Source organism: Manihot esculenta, chromosome 8 (genome assembly GCF_001659605.2).
Source record: "Manihot esculenta cultivar AM560-2 chromosome 8, M.esculenta_v8, whole genome shotgun sequence".
NCBI lineage: Eukaryota > Viridiplantae > Streptophyta > Magnoliopsida > Malpighiales > Euphorbiaceae > Manihot > Manihot esculenta.
The window spans coordinates 36,978,412-36,996,855 of record NC_035168.2 but is presented as its reverse complement, the minus strand read 5'-3'; the positions used below and the strand labels follow the sequence as shown (position 1 = coordinate 36,996,855).

General features: G+C 35.6%; 3 protein-coding genes and 1 long non-coding RNA gene across 17 annotated transcripts; 3 read left to right on the top strand and 1 right to left on the bottom strand.

Moving 5' to 3' along the window:
* Nucleotides 1-6,783, top strand: LOC110620355 (serine/threonine-protein kinase Nek1). 4 transcript variants are annotated; one of them, XM_021764058.2, is made up of 16 exons: nucleotides 1-274; nucleotides 487-535; nucleotides 1,502-1,613; nucleotides 1,734-1,800; nucleotides 2,231-2,296; nucleotides 2,843-2,889; nucleotides 3,009-3,054; nucleotides 3,182-3,262; nucleotides 3,349-3,391; nucleotides 3,474-3,523; nucleotides 3,599-3,680; nucleotides 3,785-3,834; nucleotides 4,854-4,927; nucleotides 5,026-5,077; nucleotides 5,478-5,906; nucleotides 6,056-6,783. In XM_021764058.2, exons 3-16 carry the CDS (start codon nucleotides 1,528-1,530, stop codon nucleotides 6,701-6,703), a joined length of 1,821 nt encoding a protein of 606 aa, XP_021619750.1. In that variant the 5' UTR covers nucleotides 1-274; nucleotides 487-535; nucleotides 1,502-1,527; the 3' UTR covers nucleotides 6,704-6,783. The 4 variants fall into 4 exon arrangements, with proteins under 4 accessions (XP_021619750.1, XP_043815236.1, XP_021619749.1 ...); XM_043959301.1 differs by having other exon boundaries at nucleotides 456-535; XM_021764057.2 differs by lacking the exon at nucleotides 487-535.
* A 1,421-nt stretch (nucleotides 6,784-8,204) lies between these two features.
* LOC110620269 (protein IQ-DOMAIN 17) lies at nucleotides 8,205-9,626 on the top strand. Its single transcript, XM_021763940.2, has 3 exons — nucleotides 8,205-8,615; nucleotides 8,702-8,944; nucleotides 9,030-9,626. Exons 1-3 carry the CDS (start codon nucleotides 8,205-8,207, stop codon nucleotides 9,624-9,626), a joined length of 1,251 nt encoding a protein of 416 aa, XP_021619632.1.
* LOC110620267 (multisubstrate pseudouridine synthase 7) lies at nucleotides 9,386-17,553 on the bottom strand. Of its 11 annotated transcripts, XR_006351770.1 has the most exons (20): nucleotides 16,629-17,029; nucleotides 16,333-16,545; nucleotides 16,035-16,249; nucleotides 15,796-15,868; nucleotides 15,465-15,521; nucleotides 15,118-15,197; nucleotides 14,976-15,038; nucleotides 14,788-14,875; nucleotides 14,431-14,533; nucleotides 14,206-14,309; nucleotides 13,893-13,966; nucleotides 13,317-13,381; nucleotides 12,985-13,163; nucleotides 12,239-12,306; nucleotides 12,090-12,150; nucleotides 11,691-11,728; nucleotides 11,087-11,585; nucleotides 10,917-11,012; nucleotides 10,659-10,762; nucleotides 9,971-9,988 (listed from the first exon to the last, which is right to left on the bottom strand). XR_006351770.1 is itself a non-coding variant. In XM_021763932.2 (19 exons), exons 2-19 carry the CDS (start codon nucleotides 16,935-16,937, stop codon nucleotides 9,848-9,850), a joined length of 2,430 nt encoding a protein of 809 aa, XP_021619624.1. In that variant the 5' UTR covers nucleotides 16,938-16,961; nucleotides 17,365-17,553; the 3' UTR covers nucleotides 9,770-9,847. The 11 variants fall into 11 exon arrangements, 8 of the variants coding, with proteins under 8 accessions (XP_021619629.1, XP_021619624.1, XP_021619627.1 ...); XR_002488785.2 differs by lacking the exons at nucleotides 9,971-9,988; nucleotides 10,917-11,012 and adding an exon at nucleotides 9,392-9,525 and having other exon boundaries at nucleotides 16,629-17,028; XR_002488784.2 differs by lacking the exon at nucleotides 10,917-11,012 and having other exon boundaries at nucleotides 9,770-9,988; nucleotides 16,629-17,028.
* Nucleotides 17,262-18,156, top strand: LOC110620270. Its single transcript, XR_002488786.2, has 2 exons — nucleotides 17,262-17,458; nucleotides 17,547-18,156. It is a non-coding gene; the product is annotated as an uncharacterized LOC110620270 (long non-coding RNA).
* The last annotated feature ends 288 nt before the right edge of the window (nucleotides 18,157-18,444 follow it).

Sequence of the window (18,444 nt, the reverse complement as noted above, 5' to 3'; positions counted from 1 at the left end):
TCCTTCTTAGCTCTCTTACTGAAATTTGTCATTTTCTCAATACACTCTCTCTCTGGAAACACACTATGTCCCCAGAGCTACTGCCGCTGTCGCTGCAACTTGCTCCTCAGCTCCTTCTTCTGCTTCTCAAACGCTGTCGTTTCTTCATCTCCTTGCCAATGTTCAATTCCTCCTCCTCCTCCTTCCTCTCTCTTCAACGCACATTGTGATCTCGCTCTTCGATCCATTCATCTCGTGTAATACATATACATATACACGCACTATCCACATTCAGGTATTTTCTCTTATTTTCCTTTTGTAGTTTGTAGATTTGATTCGTTTTCATTTGTTTCGATTTTCTTCACATTTTCTCAGCTGCATAGTTTGCATTTTGATTTCTTCTTTAATGATTCACTTTGTTTCATTTCTATCACTCGCAAACTGATATATATATATATATATATATATATATGTAGTAATTGCTATTTTTGGAATTTTGATTTCAAGTGTAAGGAGTTCATCTGGCATTACTTGTGGTCTTCGAGTGCTCCTTTAGGTAGATATTTTTTTGCTTGTGTACGCTTAACTCTCCCTCTTCTCCCTTCTGCTTTCCTTTTCCGCCTTTTTTGGTTTGGATAATGACAGCGTTTGGTTGCTGGGAAAATGTAAGATAAGGAAGGACACTAGAGTTTTCAATCTCATATTGTTCATTTCTGTTGTTTGTTGAGAAATTGATTGTTTATTAAGTTCAGGTTTTATAGTTTTTAATGGTTTGATTGATGTGTTTATGACAAATTTTAGATTTACAAATATTAAAATGGAAAAGTAAAATCAATACTCCGTATTTTGTTTACCTTTTTTCATTCTATTTTGTTGGGCAAATGACAAACCATAAAAATTTTACCCTGAGACTTAACCGTACCTAGATTTTTTTTGTCTTAAAAAGAAAATTTAATTCGGAACTAAATCTGGCATGCTTTTACTAAGTTTGTTCCCTCTAATGTCCATCAGCTTATTTGAATCTGCGATTGTTCAAATTAATGCAATGTAGTTAACTATTAAATGCGTTTGAAAAGAAAAAAACTCCTTGGTTGATAGACAAATTGTTTCTCTTGTTGAGCGGATAGGTTTTCCATATTAATTGGAGGCTGCATGTCTTCTCACTTTTTGGTGGAAAAAAGGGGTCCTCTCAGAACTCATAATGACAAATTTCTTTCTTGGCATTGCAAAAAAATCTTGGATGTTCCCTGTATTTCTTGGCTTTCAAGGGTCTCTCTTTCTCATGCGGACTTCTTAAATTCTTCAAATGATCTGCCTTCATTTTCATGCAGTTCCTTTCTTCATTACCAGCTTATAGCACGTACACTTTCTTGAGTAACTTCACCGATAGAGTTACTTGCTTTTGTTGTTACCTTTGTACATTGCTTATCAAAGCATATTATCTTTATTAGATGGGTATCTATTACATGCAGATTTTTGAGAATATTTTTAATGAATTGATTTTTTTGTGGTCTTTGTGTAGAAAGGCAAGTCATTTGAATCTCTCACATGGAGCAATATGAAGTACTTGAGCAGATAGGCAAGGGGTCATTTGGTTCAGCTCTTCTCGTGAGGCATAAACATGAAAAGAAGAAGTGAGAATGGACCTAGCACTCATCTCTCGCTATATTGAATTCTGTGCTACCTACGCTGTACCTTTTTTGTGTGAATTTCATATTTTGTTCTGATTCTTTTCATCTTTTGTTTTGGTTAAGGTATGTCTTAAAAAAGATTCGCCTTGCCCGGCAGACTGACAGGTCACGTCGATCTGCACATCAAGAGGTCGTTTCTACTATGCTTGCTTGCCAGGCCATTTATCATCTCATCGTCAAAATATGTGATATTATCTCTGTTCATATGTACACCCTTGTATATATCTTTTCTGCTGAATTCTGCTGGCCTTTGTTTATGATTTATACCAAAAAATTGTTTTTCAATAGTACTTTAGGAATAATAAATGAAAAAAACGGCATATGCTGTTGGCTGTTGTTTCTCTAAAAAAAAGAGTAAAAAATTAAGTGTTAATCAAGGGCCTTAATTCAGTGGTTTGGTTTGTATGCTTTTAAACCGGGATATCTAGACCTCAATATTATAAATTCTATGTGATTGGATTTTCATTAATGAATGCATTCACAACTATTGTGCTATGGCTTAAACCTTTCTTAGATAATAACTGGATCTATGGGCTTAACCTTTTTCTTGTTTCATGCAGAAAGAGCTCATTTCTAGAATACGAAATCCATTTATTGTAGAATACAAAGATTCCTGGGTAGAGAAGGTACTTCGCGCTTGTAACTAATTATTACTCACGATGTTATTTTAGCGTGGACTCTTTTTGCCTTCATTTCCATTTTCTCCTTCTCTCTTAGTCAATGGCTTGGATTGATGGATGGATGAGGAGTTTGATCTGGGTGCTCTTGATATTTCAATGTTTCATTGCTGAAAGGTGTCCAAATTGTGTTCCTCCTTAAATCCAGTAGATTTTTCTTTTTAAAATTACATATCCAAGGGTTTTGAACGAGTTCAGGGCCATTGTGTAACTATGTTGACATCGCATTTTTTTTTTCTGTGGGGAGCCATCCTACAAATTAATGTGCATTAGTGAAATGTTAACTTCATGGGGCATTTGGTGAACTCCCCTCACATAGTGTGATATATTAAACATATTTTCTCAAGATTCATCACCATGAACTCCTCTGAGATCCATAATTTGGTTTGTCATGGCTTCTTTCTTTGTTAGCCCAGATATTCCATTGTTATTATGGTTCCAGAACTATAGAGTGGATGGTCTAATAGTTGTTCAATTTTGATACTTTTGACCCAGGGTTGCTATGTTTGCATTATCATAGGTTATTGTGAAGGAGGAGACATGTAAGTCTTCCTTGTTGCTAGAACTATGATCTATGTAACTGTAAATTTCATATATCCATTCTCTTGAAACTTGGATAAACTTAGGCACCTGTGCCATTTTTCTTTGACTTGTGTTACAGGGCAGAAGCTATAAAAAAAGCTAATGGAATGCTTTTTCCAGAACAGGTTTGTTTTTCATTTCCCTTCTTGGGCACCCTCATCTCTTCAGGCAATGTTCTATCCATTTTAATAGTTTTGCACATAAATTCAATTGTAACTGGTTCTAACTTCTTACTTATTGAATTTTTTTCAGAAGCTCTGTAAATGGCTTGTGCAACTTCTAATGGCACTTGACTACTTGCATATGAATCATATTCTTCATCGTGATGTCAAGGTTAGTGGCATAATTTTTTTCTTGGGTTAAACATTGAATGCTGTCGGAAGTTGCATTGATATGATAACATCTCCCAATTCCTTCAGTGTTCAAATATCTTTTTGACAAAAGAACAAGATATTCGTCTTGGTGAGTAACCTGATAATATCTTCTAATTCTTGTTAGTGGCGTTTTAATTTCATAGAACAAATAATGATAAGAAGTGGTGCAGGTGATTTTGGGCTTGCCAAGATATTGACTTCAGATGACTTTACTTCCTCTGTAAGTATATTGACCCGTAAACTGGGATAATATTCCAATTTCGGCTTCTCTTTTGCTCAAGTGTTGTGAATTCAGGTTGTGGGGACTCCCAGTTACATGTGTCCTGAGCTTCTTGCTGATATACCTTATGGTTCAAAATCAGATATTTGGTCATTGGGTAAGTTGGTTGTTTTGATCAAATTTATTTTGCTTTGATTTCTCGCTTGAATATTGATTCTTTAGCTGCATATGTTTATATTGTTTTTTCAAAAAATTGGTCAGGATGCTGTATATATGAAATGACTGCTCTGAAGCCTGCATTTAAAGCCTTTGTAAGTTTCATGATCCTGATTAAAATACCTGTAGATTTAATATTTTGTTTCTTATTACTCTTTTTATTGCACGTATAAATATTGAACTACTACTCTGAGTAATAGCAAGCACCATCATTAAGTTGATTCGCTCTAACAATCATGTGAATTTGATGGTGGTCCAATAGTTTCCAGGGAAAATATACTAACCAATCCTTATGGCGTAGTTTATCTGCACCTACCACCTTGTGGCCTTTGAGATTTTTGTTTGCTATTAAAAATTGAAATTAGTGAATTTCAAGAATTGTTTAGATTCTCTTACAAAATAGTTCAGAATTTAAGGGAAATTTAATACAGTGCTCATAACACTTTTTGATCAGATTTACTTTTCTTCTTCTGAAATCCTGGCAACTAATTTTATTTTAAGTCTACAGTTTCGGTTAATTTTAAAGAACAAGTTAACTTCTTTTCATCAATTGAGGACACTGCCATTTTTTACCATTTTGCCAGATTGAACATGTCAGGTTGCTTTTTGTTGTTCAAATGCTTTTGACTTCATCTTGGTTCGAGCTGTCCGTGCTTTTTGTACTCGGATTTTATTAGACAATCAACAATTGGTTAAGATTGTGCACTAATTGAGAACAGTTAAAAGTCCCATTCTGAATTAGTTACGTGGTGCATTAGTCAAATTGGGAGCATTGCTGTCATTAGACTACTAACTTAGGGGTTGATGCCTATCTCATAGTGCAAGAAGAGGTTCAAATCTTGACATTATTGCAAGCAGTAAGAGGTTCAAATGTTGACAATCCTTCCCCTTAAAAAATTTCCGACATAATTAAAAAAAAAAAAAAATTTTGACTAGCCTTTTGACTTATTAAATCACTGCTGATTATGCCTGTTATGTCCTGTGTGAGACTAGAAGTTCACTACACTAGTTATTTGAGTTTGTTATTTCCTGCACATCTCCGTTTGTGTTTGAGCCTTCTGATTCTGAGTATGCTTTATTGTAATTAAAGTATTTTACTTTGTTGTTTGAGCAGGATATGCAAGCTCTGATTAACAAGATAAATAAATCAATAGTTGCTCCACTTCCAACTAAATATTCTGGTGCTTTGTATGTTCTGTATCCCTTCATTTAACAACCGCTGAAGCAGTTCAATTTTATAAATAATGGATTTTTAGTGAATGTTTTTGTTCCTGTTTAATGTTCAGCCGAGCCCTTGTCAAAAGCATGCTGCGGAAGAACCCAGAGCTCAGGCCAAGTGTATGTCTAATCTCCTCTGATCTCTTCTTATGTGATATATGAAAATCCTTCAGTGTAATTTCATAATTGTGGGCTGGCATAAAGATGACCTGCTGAATTTCACTTTATTGGTTCTGCATCAAAATTTGTCCTTTTCATTTGAGTATACAAATGTGTTTGTCTATGCTTCTCTAGTAAGCAACATATCAAAGCAAATAATTTTCTTGCTAATTGCAAATACTTTCAGAATGCTAACAAGGCTTAGCCAGATCAACTGTCAGTATAACTGCTTTTGTCTTTTGGCATATTGTTACTGATACATTAACCACGTAGTAGAAATTTGAGTGCATGTCTGTGTGTATGTATGCGTTATGCTAGTAAATTAATGCGTGTTCTTCTGTTTGCATATCCATTGAGGTAGGCTGCAGAGCTTCTCAGGCACCCATATCTTGAACCTTATGTCCACAAGGTTCACCTTAAGATTAATAGCCCTAGACACAACGAATTACCTGTCCAATGGCCAGAATCCAATTACATAAAGAAAACACGATTTGCGGAGCCAGAAGATCTTCCTCTTAAATCTCATAGCAAGAAGCGACATTCATTCAGCAACGACAGGGCATTAAACCCAAATATATCTGTAGGAGAGCAAGATCTCATGTACTCTACAAAAGGGATACATCGTAGGTTATCGGAACTATCCATTGGAAGTAGCAATGAAGGAACTGTTATTTGCAAACCAATCATTGCTTCAAAACCTTCAAATATTGCCAAGACTTCTAAACTTGCCACCGGTAAAGCTTCTGCAACGACTACGCGACAAACTGAGCCTGTGAAAAAACGTGAATCGGTAAGATCACAGGAGTTCCTCTCTCTCTCTCTCTCTCTCTCAAACACACATTTTGCATCTCTCATGCTTGCAGACCTGCATGACACAGCTTCTAAATTGCAACTTTACCTTGCAAGCCAGGATCTTATTTGTTGTTTTTTGTTTTTCAGCTTCCTATTACACGCACTCCAACAAAAAAATCAGTCTCAACAAATCGCAGAGCTTCTTTCCCTTTGCCAGCAAGATCTACCAATATTGGTATCCTTCGCGATATAAAATCTCCAGATGTCTCTGTCAATGCTCCTCGAATCGACAGGATAGCTGAATTCCCATTAGCTTCATATGAAGAGACATTCTTTCCCATCAGGAGAGCTTCATCAATCTCAGCTCAAGGATCATGTGGCACCCCACATCACGGTGACCGCTCAATCACAAAGGACAAATGCACAGTTCAAGTCCACAGAATCTCTTCCAAGCCCAGTTTCAATGATGCATGGGAAGGAATTGAACGTGGCATGTTTCAGGTAAACGAAGATGAAGGAAGCAATTCCTCTAATCAAAATGCAACAGCAGGGGCATCAAGCCATACCTCATCAGACACAAGGCGCCACAGGTTTGACACTTCATCATTCCAGCAACGTGCTGAAGCCCTGGAAGGGCTGCTTGAATTTAGTGCAAGATTACTGCAAGAGGAAAGGTATGAAGAGCTTTGTGTGCTCCTGAAACCTTTTGGGCCTGGAAAGGCTTCCCCCAGGGAAACTGCTATATGGTTGACAAAAAGCTTCAAGGAGAATACTCTCAAACCTGAAGATTTATAGCAACTGATTGATTCACTGTGTACCATATTCGTAGTTGTGACAATTTTAGAGATCAATATATCAGCTATTCATCAATGATCTATCAGCTATTCATCAATGATCTAAGGAGAGGACTAGATAATTAGGCTGATGCTTTTTAGGTTGTAAATTTCAAACGCTTCTCTTCTCATTCATTATCAGTTTTCTTTTTTTTTTTTTCTTTTTAAATTGAGATAGGCAATGTAGGATTGCCATTTTGCAGATTCAAACAATTCTGCTGATGAGTTTGGGCAAAGGGTAGATCCATGGAAAATTTGCAGTTATTTTTTTGTCCCTCGCATTCTTTTCTACCAATTTCCAAGTCTTCAGGATTTGATGGATCCATGTTTTTTAGTCCCTTACTCTATTTTCTAATAAAATTGTAATTTTTGTTTTTATAGAAAACACAAGAAAATATATGAAAAATGTGTTTATTATACAATTTTCTAATATAAAATAAATAAAATTATTCATATATCTTCATAACTTAAAAGATATTACAAAATATATTTTAAATTTATTTCACATATAAAATTTTAGTGTGTTATTCAAATATCTTCAGAATTTGATCCAAACCATTGAACAAACCTAATAATCAACACTATTTTTCAGTTTTCTTAGAGATCTTTTAGGAAATTGTTAGAATTTTCTACAAATCAACAGTCTTAAGGTTCTGGCATTCTTGCAGGAAACGGCCCTTGTTCTGAATCTCCATGTTCATGAAATCTTGCAATCATCAATCTGTAGAGCATGGGCATGACCCATAATATAATTATAAAATGCCATTTTACAACTCCCATCCACAAGAACATTTATTTTCCATTTTATTATAAGGCCTTATTTTATTAACTTTTAAATTAATTTCATTTTCTTGTATGGCACATATGGAATTTATTTATTTTTATATAGTTTTATATTCAAATAACTTGAGTTTAGATGAAACGATACCAATTTTAATTACAAATTTTAAGCTTATTATATTATATACATAACTATTTAGAAAAAGAAGCTGGATCAGGAACCTTAAGAATATAATCCAAAACAAACCAATTGTGCCCTATATACTGCACCTAATGAATATAAGAATTTTCTCTTTTCTTTTTTTTTTTTTTCCCACCTTTTTTGGTGTTGGAGTTGAAATCCTATATTTCGAGTGTGTTTGGCCAATAAATAAAGAAAAACAAAGTTTGAGCAGTTAAGGATGTTCCATCCAAAAAGAAAGAATCTTTGCCTGTTAATCTTTAGAGTGGCAAATGGCTTGAAGGTGGGAAACTTTTGCAGGCCTTGCCAAATAAACTATGGCAAAAGAGGACAAATCCACTTGACAACAGAAGATAATAGAAAATATCAGTTATTGTCTATAAATAAAGATTACGGCCTACGTCTTGACAGAGTAATTAGAAATTGCAACCTTGCAGTCCCTCTTCATTTTCTCCTTTCTCCATTACTCATGTCCTAAAATGGGACCTTAGAAATTGTGGTGATGGGGAAGGCAAGCAGGTGGATAATAAATTTCTTGCTAGGGAAAAAAGATGATAAAGAAAAGAAGAAAAACATTGGTTTCTATGAAGGCAGTACGGTTTCAAGCCCAAATGCTAGTGTAACATCAACTCCAACTTACAAGCGGAGATGGAGCTTTGGGAAATCAGCAAGCAAAGAGAGAGCTCATAAATGTTCCAAATCTCTAGACTCAATAACCCCACTTATAGCACGACATGCATCGTTATTGGAATGGGGAAATCAGCGAAGTAATAAAAATACCAAGGCAGTGGCAGTACCAGCAGAAACTATAAAAAGAGTTGCGGCACCAAGGGATGTAGCAGCAAATAGAATAAGCAAATCAGTTGAAGATGAAGCTGCCACCAGGATCCAAGCTGCCTTCCGTTCTTATCTGGTACTAATTTATCTGTTTCATTTGCAGATCCAGTTAGAGAGAGTAGGAAAATATTTAAATCGGGTTGATTGATGTTTTTTTGGCAGGCGAGAAAAGCATTGTGTGCTTTGAGGGCTCTAGTGAAGTTACAAGCACTGGTAAGAGGTCACTTGGTGAGGAAACAGACAACAGCTACTCTCAGGCAAATGCATGCCCTGATGGCAATACAAGTAAGGGCTCGGTTTCAGAGAATTCAGATGGCTGAAGAATCATCACAGCTTGTTGTAAGAAGCAAATCATCAAGGCATGGAAGTTCATCTCATGACCATGGACTCACAGGTGTACATGAAGTAAGTATTAGAAGAACTATATGCGAGAGACAGAGAATTGATTTGATTATCCAACTAATGGTTTGTGACTTACCTGTTCATGTAGGAGGCAATCGACCTAGATGTTTATGAAACAAAAAGAGTTTTGAAGAACAAACATGAGCATTTGAATCAGTCACTAATACAGAGAAGGGATCATGGACATACCAAATACTACTCTGGAGAACTCTCAATCTTAAAGCGAGAGCACCGGTATGAGGAGTTTTCCTTCTCCACAGCACAGAATAGTCCCCAAATCTGCTCCCCAACTCCACAGACAATCCCCGGAAGAGCCTCTTTCACCTGTCAGAAGCCGGATTATGTTCACAGTTTTTCTCATCCAAATTACATGGCCAACACAGAATCTTCAAGGGCTAAAGTCAGGTCACAAAGTGAACCCAAACAGAGGCCTAAATGGAGCACGAGACCAAAAAGCAACCAAATAGCTTCAATGGATCGAAGAAATGCCCAGCAAGATGCTCAAATTCAAGGCTCGTCCTTTCACTCGACGCCCATTGCTTATGAAAGCCAAGACCCTTGGTTCATCAAGCTCTATCAACCAACTGTGTCAAAGGATAGTGATTGTGATGCCAAAAGCACAACTAGCTCTAATTATCCCAACCAGAGCAAACTTCTGGTTGCATATGAGGTAGTTTTGCATTAAATTCATTGTCCATTTTACAATCTTGCAAATGTTTTTGTTCTAAGTTTTCTGAATCTTTTGACAGCAGCCCCATTTGAATCTGTACTAATTGGTCATCCAAATTCTGAGGGGGTTCTTTATGCCAAACAAAGAGCTTCAGGAAGGAAACAAACATACAATTTTTTTGCTATGATGTTATATCATGAAAAACAACAGTGAGGCAGGAATTCTAACTGTACAAGCTATGAAATCAGTTTCATTTGATAATTTTTGTCAGTGAACAATTGCAGAACAAGGAAGAATGCACCCACTCCAGCAAGAACAAGAAGAAAAAGAAGCAGACTGACAAATTCTTCCAAAGTGACGGTTTTCCTGAATTTCCTCTATAGAGGGAAAAGAAAAGGAATCAGACAGTTTTTATACAGACTTACAGAGGATCATGGCTAGATGATTCGTGTGAAAATTGAATGTCATTTAATAATCATGAATGGAGCAATGATTTCATTGTTTGTTTAATATGTTAAAGATAATACATTATATAACAAAAGACAAAATACTAAAAAAATTTTGCTTTTCCTCCCTAAATGGTGAAACACAGCTTTTGCCCAAAAATGTTACAAGCAACAAATTGACAACTTAACTGCATATTAACCTGCATGTGAATCAAATTCATGAATTGGAACAAATGCCCATATGCATTGGATGCTGCTTAGCATCTTACACATTCACTTTAACAAAACAGGATAGGGTGGTCCATAAAACTCCATTTTCCTGGGAAACAGGTTTTAATCCTATCTAAAATAGCTACCAGAGCTGATTCAAAGCATCAAATTGACAGCATTATGAGGATTGTATAAAAAAGGTACAGTTCATATGCATTAGAAACTTATGCCCAGTATTAAGAAGACAAGAATGCGTACATGTGACAAGTCAGTCAAATGGATCTGACTAATAAGAAGAAATGCAGGGGAAAAATATTTAATATTTCTGAATAAATTAAAATTTTATCTACAAGCTGAAATTCTTAATATACCAAAAAAAAAAAGACCAAACCTTGTTTGCTCTTGCAATTAGTTTTCAATCTCAAAAGAGCATAATTTTAGTTCTGGACACCACAACTATATGGTTTTACTGGTTTATATTTTGTGGAGTGCAACCTGCAAATTTCATGAGGAAATTGTTAGATACGTATATATGCCCAACACTTAGAAGAGGAAGAAATCTGAAGGTGCAATGTTATATAATATGACTAATAACTATGTTAGTGAACTTTTGGGCTACAACTGCATTTGGGTAAAAAGTTCAACCTACATCGAAAATCTAGAAATTGCGCGATCCATATATCTGCCATTTTGACCAAGTACCCACATTGACACACTGGCATTCACCCTGGGTGGGACTCAAGCACTTCAAACAGAATGTCCAAATTTGAGATTGCTTCATCACATTTACAGAACAGAACTTTAAATACTAGTACTTACAGATGTTGATGTCTTCAGCAGCTCTCGTATGGCCATTGTGGCATAAGATGAGGCTGGAAGAGTGAAGCTTAACTTGAGAGCCATTTGAGCTCCCTGAGAAGTAGAGTCACAAAAAGAATTAGATTGAGACTTCCCTAATCCTCTCTCATCCTCAGTCTCATTGTGATCTGTTGATGGATGTATATCATTTTGAAAGCTCATTGGTTGTCTCATGCAATCAGATGGGTTTTTGTCCTCGTTTCCATTGGCTCTTTTCTCTTCTTTGAATAAATGCTTAGACTTATCCTTAGCAATTTTTTCCAAATCCATTTCCGCCAATGGTATACTTCCATCGGTATACAAGAGTAATTCCCTGTACAAAGAGAAATAACAAGAATTGGTCCAAATATCTAGATCAACAAAGCCATATGATGAGAAAAGTGAGGCATGCCATTCCAAGGCCATTGGCTTCTGGAAAACACGTCGATATCTTCCAGTTATGCTGGTTATTGAAAATTCCCTACGAAAAAGAGAAACATGCAACTCTAATCAGAAAAGAGAGAGAGAGAGAGAGAGTAAGAAGGCAGATCATAATGCATTTGAGGGAAAGTGTTTTGTAAAGTACTTGATACTATGCACACTCTCAGCCAAGTTTATAGAATCCTGATCAAACAAACAAGATGATAATTAAAAGTAAAAAAGAAACAATAAATGACACTAAGAAGTGCAGGTTAATGTGAATAGAAATAAAAAAAGAACTGAAACACCCGCCCCCGTGCTTCCTAAATTTGGATGATAGATGTCTACTCCCATGCTCTTTGTATTTGTACTTCCTATACATGGAAGGATGAAACCAGTGAAATAGGCAACCTGTTTATAGTGAGAAGTTGAGTCCATGCCTCCATGGTGCTCTTTCCCATAAAAGAAATTAAAATTTCTAGATGATTCAGTAAACAGCTAAGGAATTACTCCTTTTACAGAATCCTTCTTTTACAGAGACATGTGATAGATTGTTATGTCAAACCTTCTTTGCCAAATCATGATAAACTTTGGCAATGTCATTTGTTGGATAAGACACCCTAGATCTGCCAAACATCAAAGGTAGAGAATTTCATTGTTGACTTGTTCTTTTAAATGTAAAATCAGGTATAAGTAAGATTGGCTTTCCCTTACCCTGGCAATGGAAGGATGACATCATCAATGGTATAATTCCCCAGAGAGATGTCTTCTGCAGTTGCTGCCTGTCAAAAGATAGCTAATCATTACCATCCTTAAATTCTAAATTTTATTATTGCTACATGCATTCAGTTTTTGCTAAATGCATTCAGTTTCTGAGTGACATTTACAGCAGATTCACACTGGAAAGCACCACCTGACCACCACCAAACTACTGTTTGCTGGACACTTTCATGTATATGATAGATAAAAGTAACTGATCCAGTAGTATGTGATGTGGAAACCCTAGAAACAGGGTTTTTGGCTTCTCGGATATGGAATTGACATTTTGAGAAATAAGAATTGAAGAAGCACCAGAGACAAAAGAAATAGAGAACAAAGATAGGAAAAGAGATCTGGGTATCCTTGAATCAAGAATTAGTATTCTCTGCAGGTATGTCCTTTTATACAAGTAAATTCCATTAACTGCTCATGGAAATGGAATCTTCTACAACTAACTAACTGCGTCTGTTTATCTCCCTCCAACACTGTTCTTGAGCTCTACTACTCTTCTACTTAAGTCAACAATTATTTCCCTATTTAGTCAACACTGTCAACAATTCAACCCAGTCAATACATCATCCTATTCCCCACTTCTTCCTTGGCCTAGTCCTCTTCTAATGACATACTTATATTGTAAAGGTTGGTACACATGTAGAAAAAAAGGTAGAAACAATATGTGAGAGCTAAATATAGGAGTTGACCTTAACATGAGTATTCTTCCTTTCAGGATGATGTGTTCCAGAAGTTGGATCTGAATTACTGCAATCATACATGTCATCACAGCTATCATCTTCACATTCAGAATTAACTCCTAATGTCTCTCTTTCAGTATCATCTCCTTTGAAATACACCAAATCCCCCACCACAACTTCGTCGGTTCCTGCCACATGATGATAGATCATAATAAAATTTTGTGATCAATTCTAAAAAGTTAAACATAGACAATGGGGACGATGATACAGGCAAAAAACATGCTTTAATCACCAAGCACATGACATCAAAGAAAAAGAATATCTGAAATAAATTAGCTTACCGTATTTTTGTACTCTCACACTTGCTGCATGGTTCCATAAATAGCTTTGATAACTGTGTACATACCTAAACAACAATTATGCCATAACAAAGTTAAAAGCCATAAATATGAAATAAAATCATTTCTCATGCAAGATACACTTGTCCATAATCTCTTTATATTAAACCAGTGTTGCAGTCCAAAGCTAATGAGTTGTTGAAATATTGGTCTTACATTAAAAATCAAGCATCACCCATAACATCCCTACTGCACCCAGAATGACAAAAGGCAGTATACTGCCTTCCTCCAGGCCAAAAAGATATATTTTTTTGGTAACATTACATCAAAAGTTTAAACTTCTATTGGATTTTTATCAAGAAACACTTGGCACAGCCAAATGCATTAATCTGTAGGCATTAAATTGTCTAAATATTCACCTATGCCACAAGTTTGTTCAATGATGATGAAGGCCTAGAATCGCCAATGATTCTTTCACAAAGTAAAGAACAGAAAACGTCTTTGCTAGTTCTCCTCAGTAGACTGCTTAAAGGCCAATGGGAAGATATTATTTTAAAAATTTTTTGGATAAGCACTTACATCATTCTTAAAGTTGTAGGTATTGCTTTCAGGGCCTGCAGGTAGTTGCCAGGGCATTTCTTCATACACTGAAGCTGTATATCAAAAGAGTAAAGGTATTCTTATATAAAACATAAATTCCATTACTAACACCACAAAATGAATAAAATTTGAGAAATACATGGGAGGAGGTGAAAGGATAACAAGTTTGACATAAGATTAACGTTTGCTCTTTTAAAATTTTTTTGTTACGCAAGCAGCCATGCACACTAAAATATTAGAAGCACCAAACAAGGGGAAAGATATGCATGAGCAGTGATAGCAGACAACTCACTATGGCCCTTTCAGCAATCAGATTGCGAGGTAGTTGCCTTAGGGTCCCTTCAATATCACCACTTTCCTTGTAATATTCCCGGGCCTTCCTTACCACATCTCTTTGTATTTAAAGATCCAAGTCAAGAAAAAGAACTGCTGATAGTTCTACTAATATTACTTTAGAATTTGAAGAAACAAACCATTAATATTAGAAAAAATTCTGCACAAAATGCTGAAAGGATATCCCCTTCTCTTGGATCAAGGATCATGCTTACAGCACTTTTCCACTCTCCTCGAAGTAATGCAGCACCAATGAGATGTGTTGGCATGTAACCAATACCAAAACGCTGAAACAAATGCAATCTTATCAAGTATACAATAACATCGTGGGTGAAAAATATAAGCACAAATAAGAATTTTGATTCAGGGATGTATCAAAATCAGAATCAAAGATCACTAAGCACAGCTCAGCCAACACTCTCTAAGGATGGCTGTTTAATTGCGTTTGACTACATTAAATAGAGAATGTAAACTGGAACATTTTCAAAAGAAAAAAGAAGCCTACACAAATATACTCACAAAGAGAGAGATATGGAAGTACTTGTAAACCAAAGTAATTGATGAACCCACGTTTTCCTAATGAATCTGCAGACATTTTGATGGTATCTTCAGAATCTGCAACAACTCCTCTAAGGCAATGTAAAAGCTGTGAGTCCATGGCACAAAAAATTATGCTATAAATATAACCAGCCAAATTATAAATGAAATCCATGAGAAAAGCACACTTACTGTAATGTGATGGTGAATCGATTACCTAAGAGCTGCCCAAGGAGAAGTTTTTCAGTGACATGGCTGCAGAGTAATGCAACAATAATAATGATGTGCTAAAATAAAATTTACAGGAAGCATGCAAACTAACAATTTGACTTACCAGAAGTTACCTACTCTGATACCAATCAATCTGTCATTAAGAGCTGCTAGTCTACTAGCATGCTGCTTGAAAACAGTAACCTGGAAGCAGGAAAGAAAGCCCTTGTCTACTCAACATATTTCTCCACTTTGATGCAAATAAATTAAGCTACATGATTTAGCACACCAATAAAATGGCACCACATGCACATCCCTAGATAATCGATCTGCATATATGCACATCCTTAAACAAAAAGCCTGCATATTGTCACGCTCAGCTCAGTTGAAAAGAGCATAACACTAGAAACCCATATAAATTCCATTTCAGGAAGCACACAAAGTGACCAATACAATGAAGGAATATCTTACCCTTTGTGTCGATACAGAGCGCTTATCCTTTGTACCCGCAAACCCAAAAGATCGTGGCTGTCAAACAAAAGAATATCAATCCAACAGAAAACATATCACAAATATTAACTTTACAGAGGTAAAATTTATCCAGATAGTGGAAAATAAGAGCATTACATCAATAAAGTTATGCACCAGAAAAAAGCGACGAAAAAAAGTTCAAAAAAGATTACGTAGGATATTATCCATACCATTACCGCTTAAACACCATCCAATTGTAAACCAAATGCTTAGCTTTATCATCTTTTATCATTGCACCAGCATGCAACGATGAACATAAAGCTTGACGTACCTGAATGCCAAGCATCTTTCCTATTAATCCTATGGCTTCGTGTGTATCTTTATTCTCCTTGTAAAGGTGAAACCTGGAAAGAATTTGGGTTATTCCCTTTTGGATGTTTTTCACGTGCAATTCAAAAACTCAACTGTTAAAAAGCTCATATACTCCTGCCTTGAGAGGCATAAAATCCGGATTTTTGCTTATATATCAGAGCCTAAATTGAGAAGCAAACCACCTTATATACCCAGTACCTAAGAAACTTGCCAAGGTGCTGTGGCCAATTATTTGAACCTCGGCTATCAAAGGGCTGATCACCTCTGTCCTTAAGTTTCTTGAAATTTCTTACTCTATTGCTATGTACTCCAGACTTCAATCTCACACGAATGCATTTCCGTGAAGCATCAGGTCCATCAACTGTATCAGTAACAAGGAACTTGAACTTCTCCTTGAAGAAATTATGGATTGCCTGAAAAAATCAAAACAATAAGATAAACTAAATAAAATACATTTTCCCAAAGAAAAAAAGGACCTGGAACCCAGAAAACTGACCGTCCGATGGGCTTTATCAGAATTCGGGGAAAGAATGATAGGATAAATGTAACTGTTATCTTCACTTTGAGTAGCAACTTGAGTAATAAAGGCTTCTAAGCGCTCCGCATCAGAATCACCTGCAAGTGACCTGAACAATTCGATTTCAACGGTGTAACTTTTCCCAATTTGATTCAATATCTCCTTCTCTCCCTCCTGTATGGCCTCCACAATCTGAAACGGCCAAAAAAAGTAAACTTTAACCCCATAAATCATCTGAATAGAGTAAAAAATTTTGAATTGACGATGATAATCACCTGTGGAGGAACTTCCAGAGAGGTCAAATGAACTACAATTCCATCCTTATCAACTTCGTTCACTATAAAATCCGAATACCTTTGCTTGAGAATGGCGTGAAAGCCAGGAAGTTGAGAGACATAGGAGAAGATACCGACGTTGAATTCATCTGTGGTCGTTTTGGCAGTTTCCATCAGAGAATTTAGACAACAGCCGGCGATGGGAATGGTGGCGGTGGTCGTTTTACGATAATTGGAGTTTCGGTACGACGACGGGTATGGTTTTAGAAATGAAAAGCACCGCAACGACAGAGTGCTAGGGCACCACATTTCCGGCACGATGATTTGGGACTTCTGCAAAGCATGAATTTGAGGTCCAAAGGTTTCACGAAAAATAATTTCAAACGACGAACATTTATCTAAAACTTGTTTTGAGAATATAAAATTAATTTTAATTTTAATAATATACATAATTTTATACTCAAATTATTCAATTTTCAATATACATAAAATTATTTTACTTTAATATTGCTAAAAAAATTATAATTATTTTATTAAAGTATAATATAATTTATTTTATTAAAACAATAAAATAATTATATGGTTACATATTTAAACATAAATTTACATAAAAAGAAATTAATGAATGTAATTATTATAAACTTATTTTATTTAAACATTAGTTTAATATTTATAAATTAAATGTTTAACTTGTTATTTCTCCAGAAATTTTCTATAGGGAGTTTCGCTTTGTTACCCCTTCGTCTTCTTCCCTCTTTCAGAGAGTTTCTTGTTGCCCTCCGTGGGTTTTCTCTGCCTGAAAACCGTTTCGGCCATCCTCTCGGATGTAGGTTCGTTCCTGTCCATGGGTTGTAAATAGCTTTTTCTTTCACCTTCTGACTTTTGTTGTTTTGTTGTTTGGTTTTCTTTTGGTTGCAGGATGTGGAACTAGGGAGAGAACGTGCATATTGTCTATTTTATCTCTTTTTTGCTTTGTTTGAGTCTTCTGATGATGGCTACTGACAGATTCATTTCACCCCAAACTCGATGGAGTTTTTATCGGATCTGGCTCGATCGAGAATCTTCTTCCTTCGAGAACATCCCCTCTTCTTCTGCAAGTTCAATTGGAAACCTAAGAGAAGCAATTTTCATCTGTTCTTTATCAGGTCATGGTAGCCTTTTTAGACATGGTTCCATTTGTCTTCGACACTATGAAACCTAGCTACCCCTACTTGTTGCTTTTCATCTCTCTTCTTATGGATTCTCCTTATCTGCTTGAGCTAAGCCTCCTTATGTCTCTGCTTCGTGTAGCCTACCTGTAGGCCTCTGCTTGCTGTTTTTGAGTTATGTTGGGCGCCTTCAGTGACTTGGAACGGAGAAGCATTTTTTTGATGACATGGCAGTGGGATGCCTCTATTTGTGCAACAACGGCAGTGGTGTTGGTCCCTTCATTTTTTGTAACAGCTAGGGCTTTCTAGGTTTTGGGCTCTTTGTTTATAGATGTTATTTTTGAGTTGTGGCTTTCTAATTATTAAGCTGGCTTTGTGCTTCTTCATACTCTTGGGCTTAGGCCCTTTATCAATGCAGTTCTTTATCTTAAATAAAAAAATATGTACATATGATTATTTAATTTAAAAAATTTATTATTATTACTACAAAAATTTATTATTTAATTTTTAAATATTATTATTATTAATAAATTAATATTTTTTTTAAAATCTATTAAAATATATATATATATTTTATTAACTATTTCATTAAAAATAATTAAATAATAGGAAAAATTATTTTTAATTCCTGAAATTTAGGTAATTAACACTTCTGTTTCTCTATTTTG

What these genes read in the sequence shown, in the direction of transcription:
- LOC110620355 (XM_021764057.2), top strand. Translation starts at nt 1,528, where the DNA reads ATGGAGCAATATGAAGTACTTGAGCAGATAGGCAAGGGGTCATTTGGT. An exon ending in GAATGCTTTTTCCAGAACAG is followed by an intron (nt 3,055 to 3,181) that starts GTTTGTTTTTCA and finishes AATTTTTTTCAG; the next exon opens with AAGCTCTGTAAATGGCTTGT. An exon ending in ATCAGATATTTGGTCATTGG is followed by an intron (nt 3,681 to 3,784) that starts GTAAGTTGGTTG and finishes AAAATTGGTCAG; the next exon opens with GATGCTGTATATATGAAATG.
- LOC110620269 (XM_021763940.2), top strand. Translation starts at nt 8,205, where the DNA reads ATGGGGAAGGCAAGCAGGTGGATAATAAATTTCTTGCTAGGGAAAAAA. An exon ending in CTGCCTTCCGTTCTTATCTG is followed by an intron (nt 8,616 to 8,701) that starts GTACTAATTTAT and finishes TTTTTTTGGCAG; the next exon opens with GCGAGAAAAGCATTGTGTGC. An exon ending in GACTCACAGGTGTACATGAA is followed by an intron (nt 8,945 to 9,029) that starts GTAAGTATTAGA and finishes CTGTTCATGTAG; the next exon opens with GAGGCAATCGACCTAGATGT.
- LOC110620267 (XM_021763932.2), bottom strand. Translation starts at nt 16,937, where the DNA reads ATGTGGTGCCCTAGCACTCTGTCGTTGCGGTGCTTTTCATTTCTAAAA. An exon ending in CTCTGGAAGTTCCTCCACAG is followed by an intron (nt 16,546 to 16,628) that starts GTGATTATCATC and finishes TGGCCGTTTCAG; the next exon opens with ATTGTGGAGGCCATACAGGA. An exon ending in GAAAGATGCTTGGCATTCAG is followed by an intron (nt 15,522 to 15,795) that starts GTACGTCAAGCT and finishes TTTGTTTGACAG; the next exon opens with CCACGATCTTTTGGGTTTGC.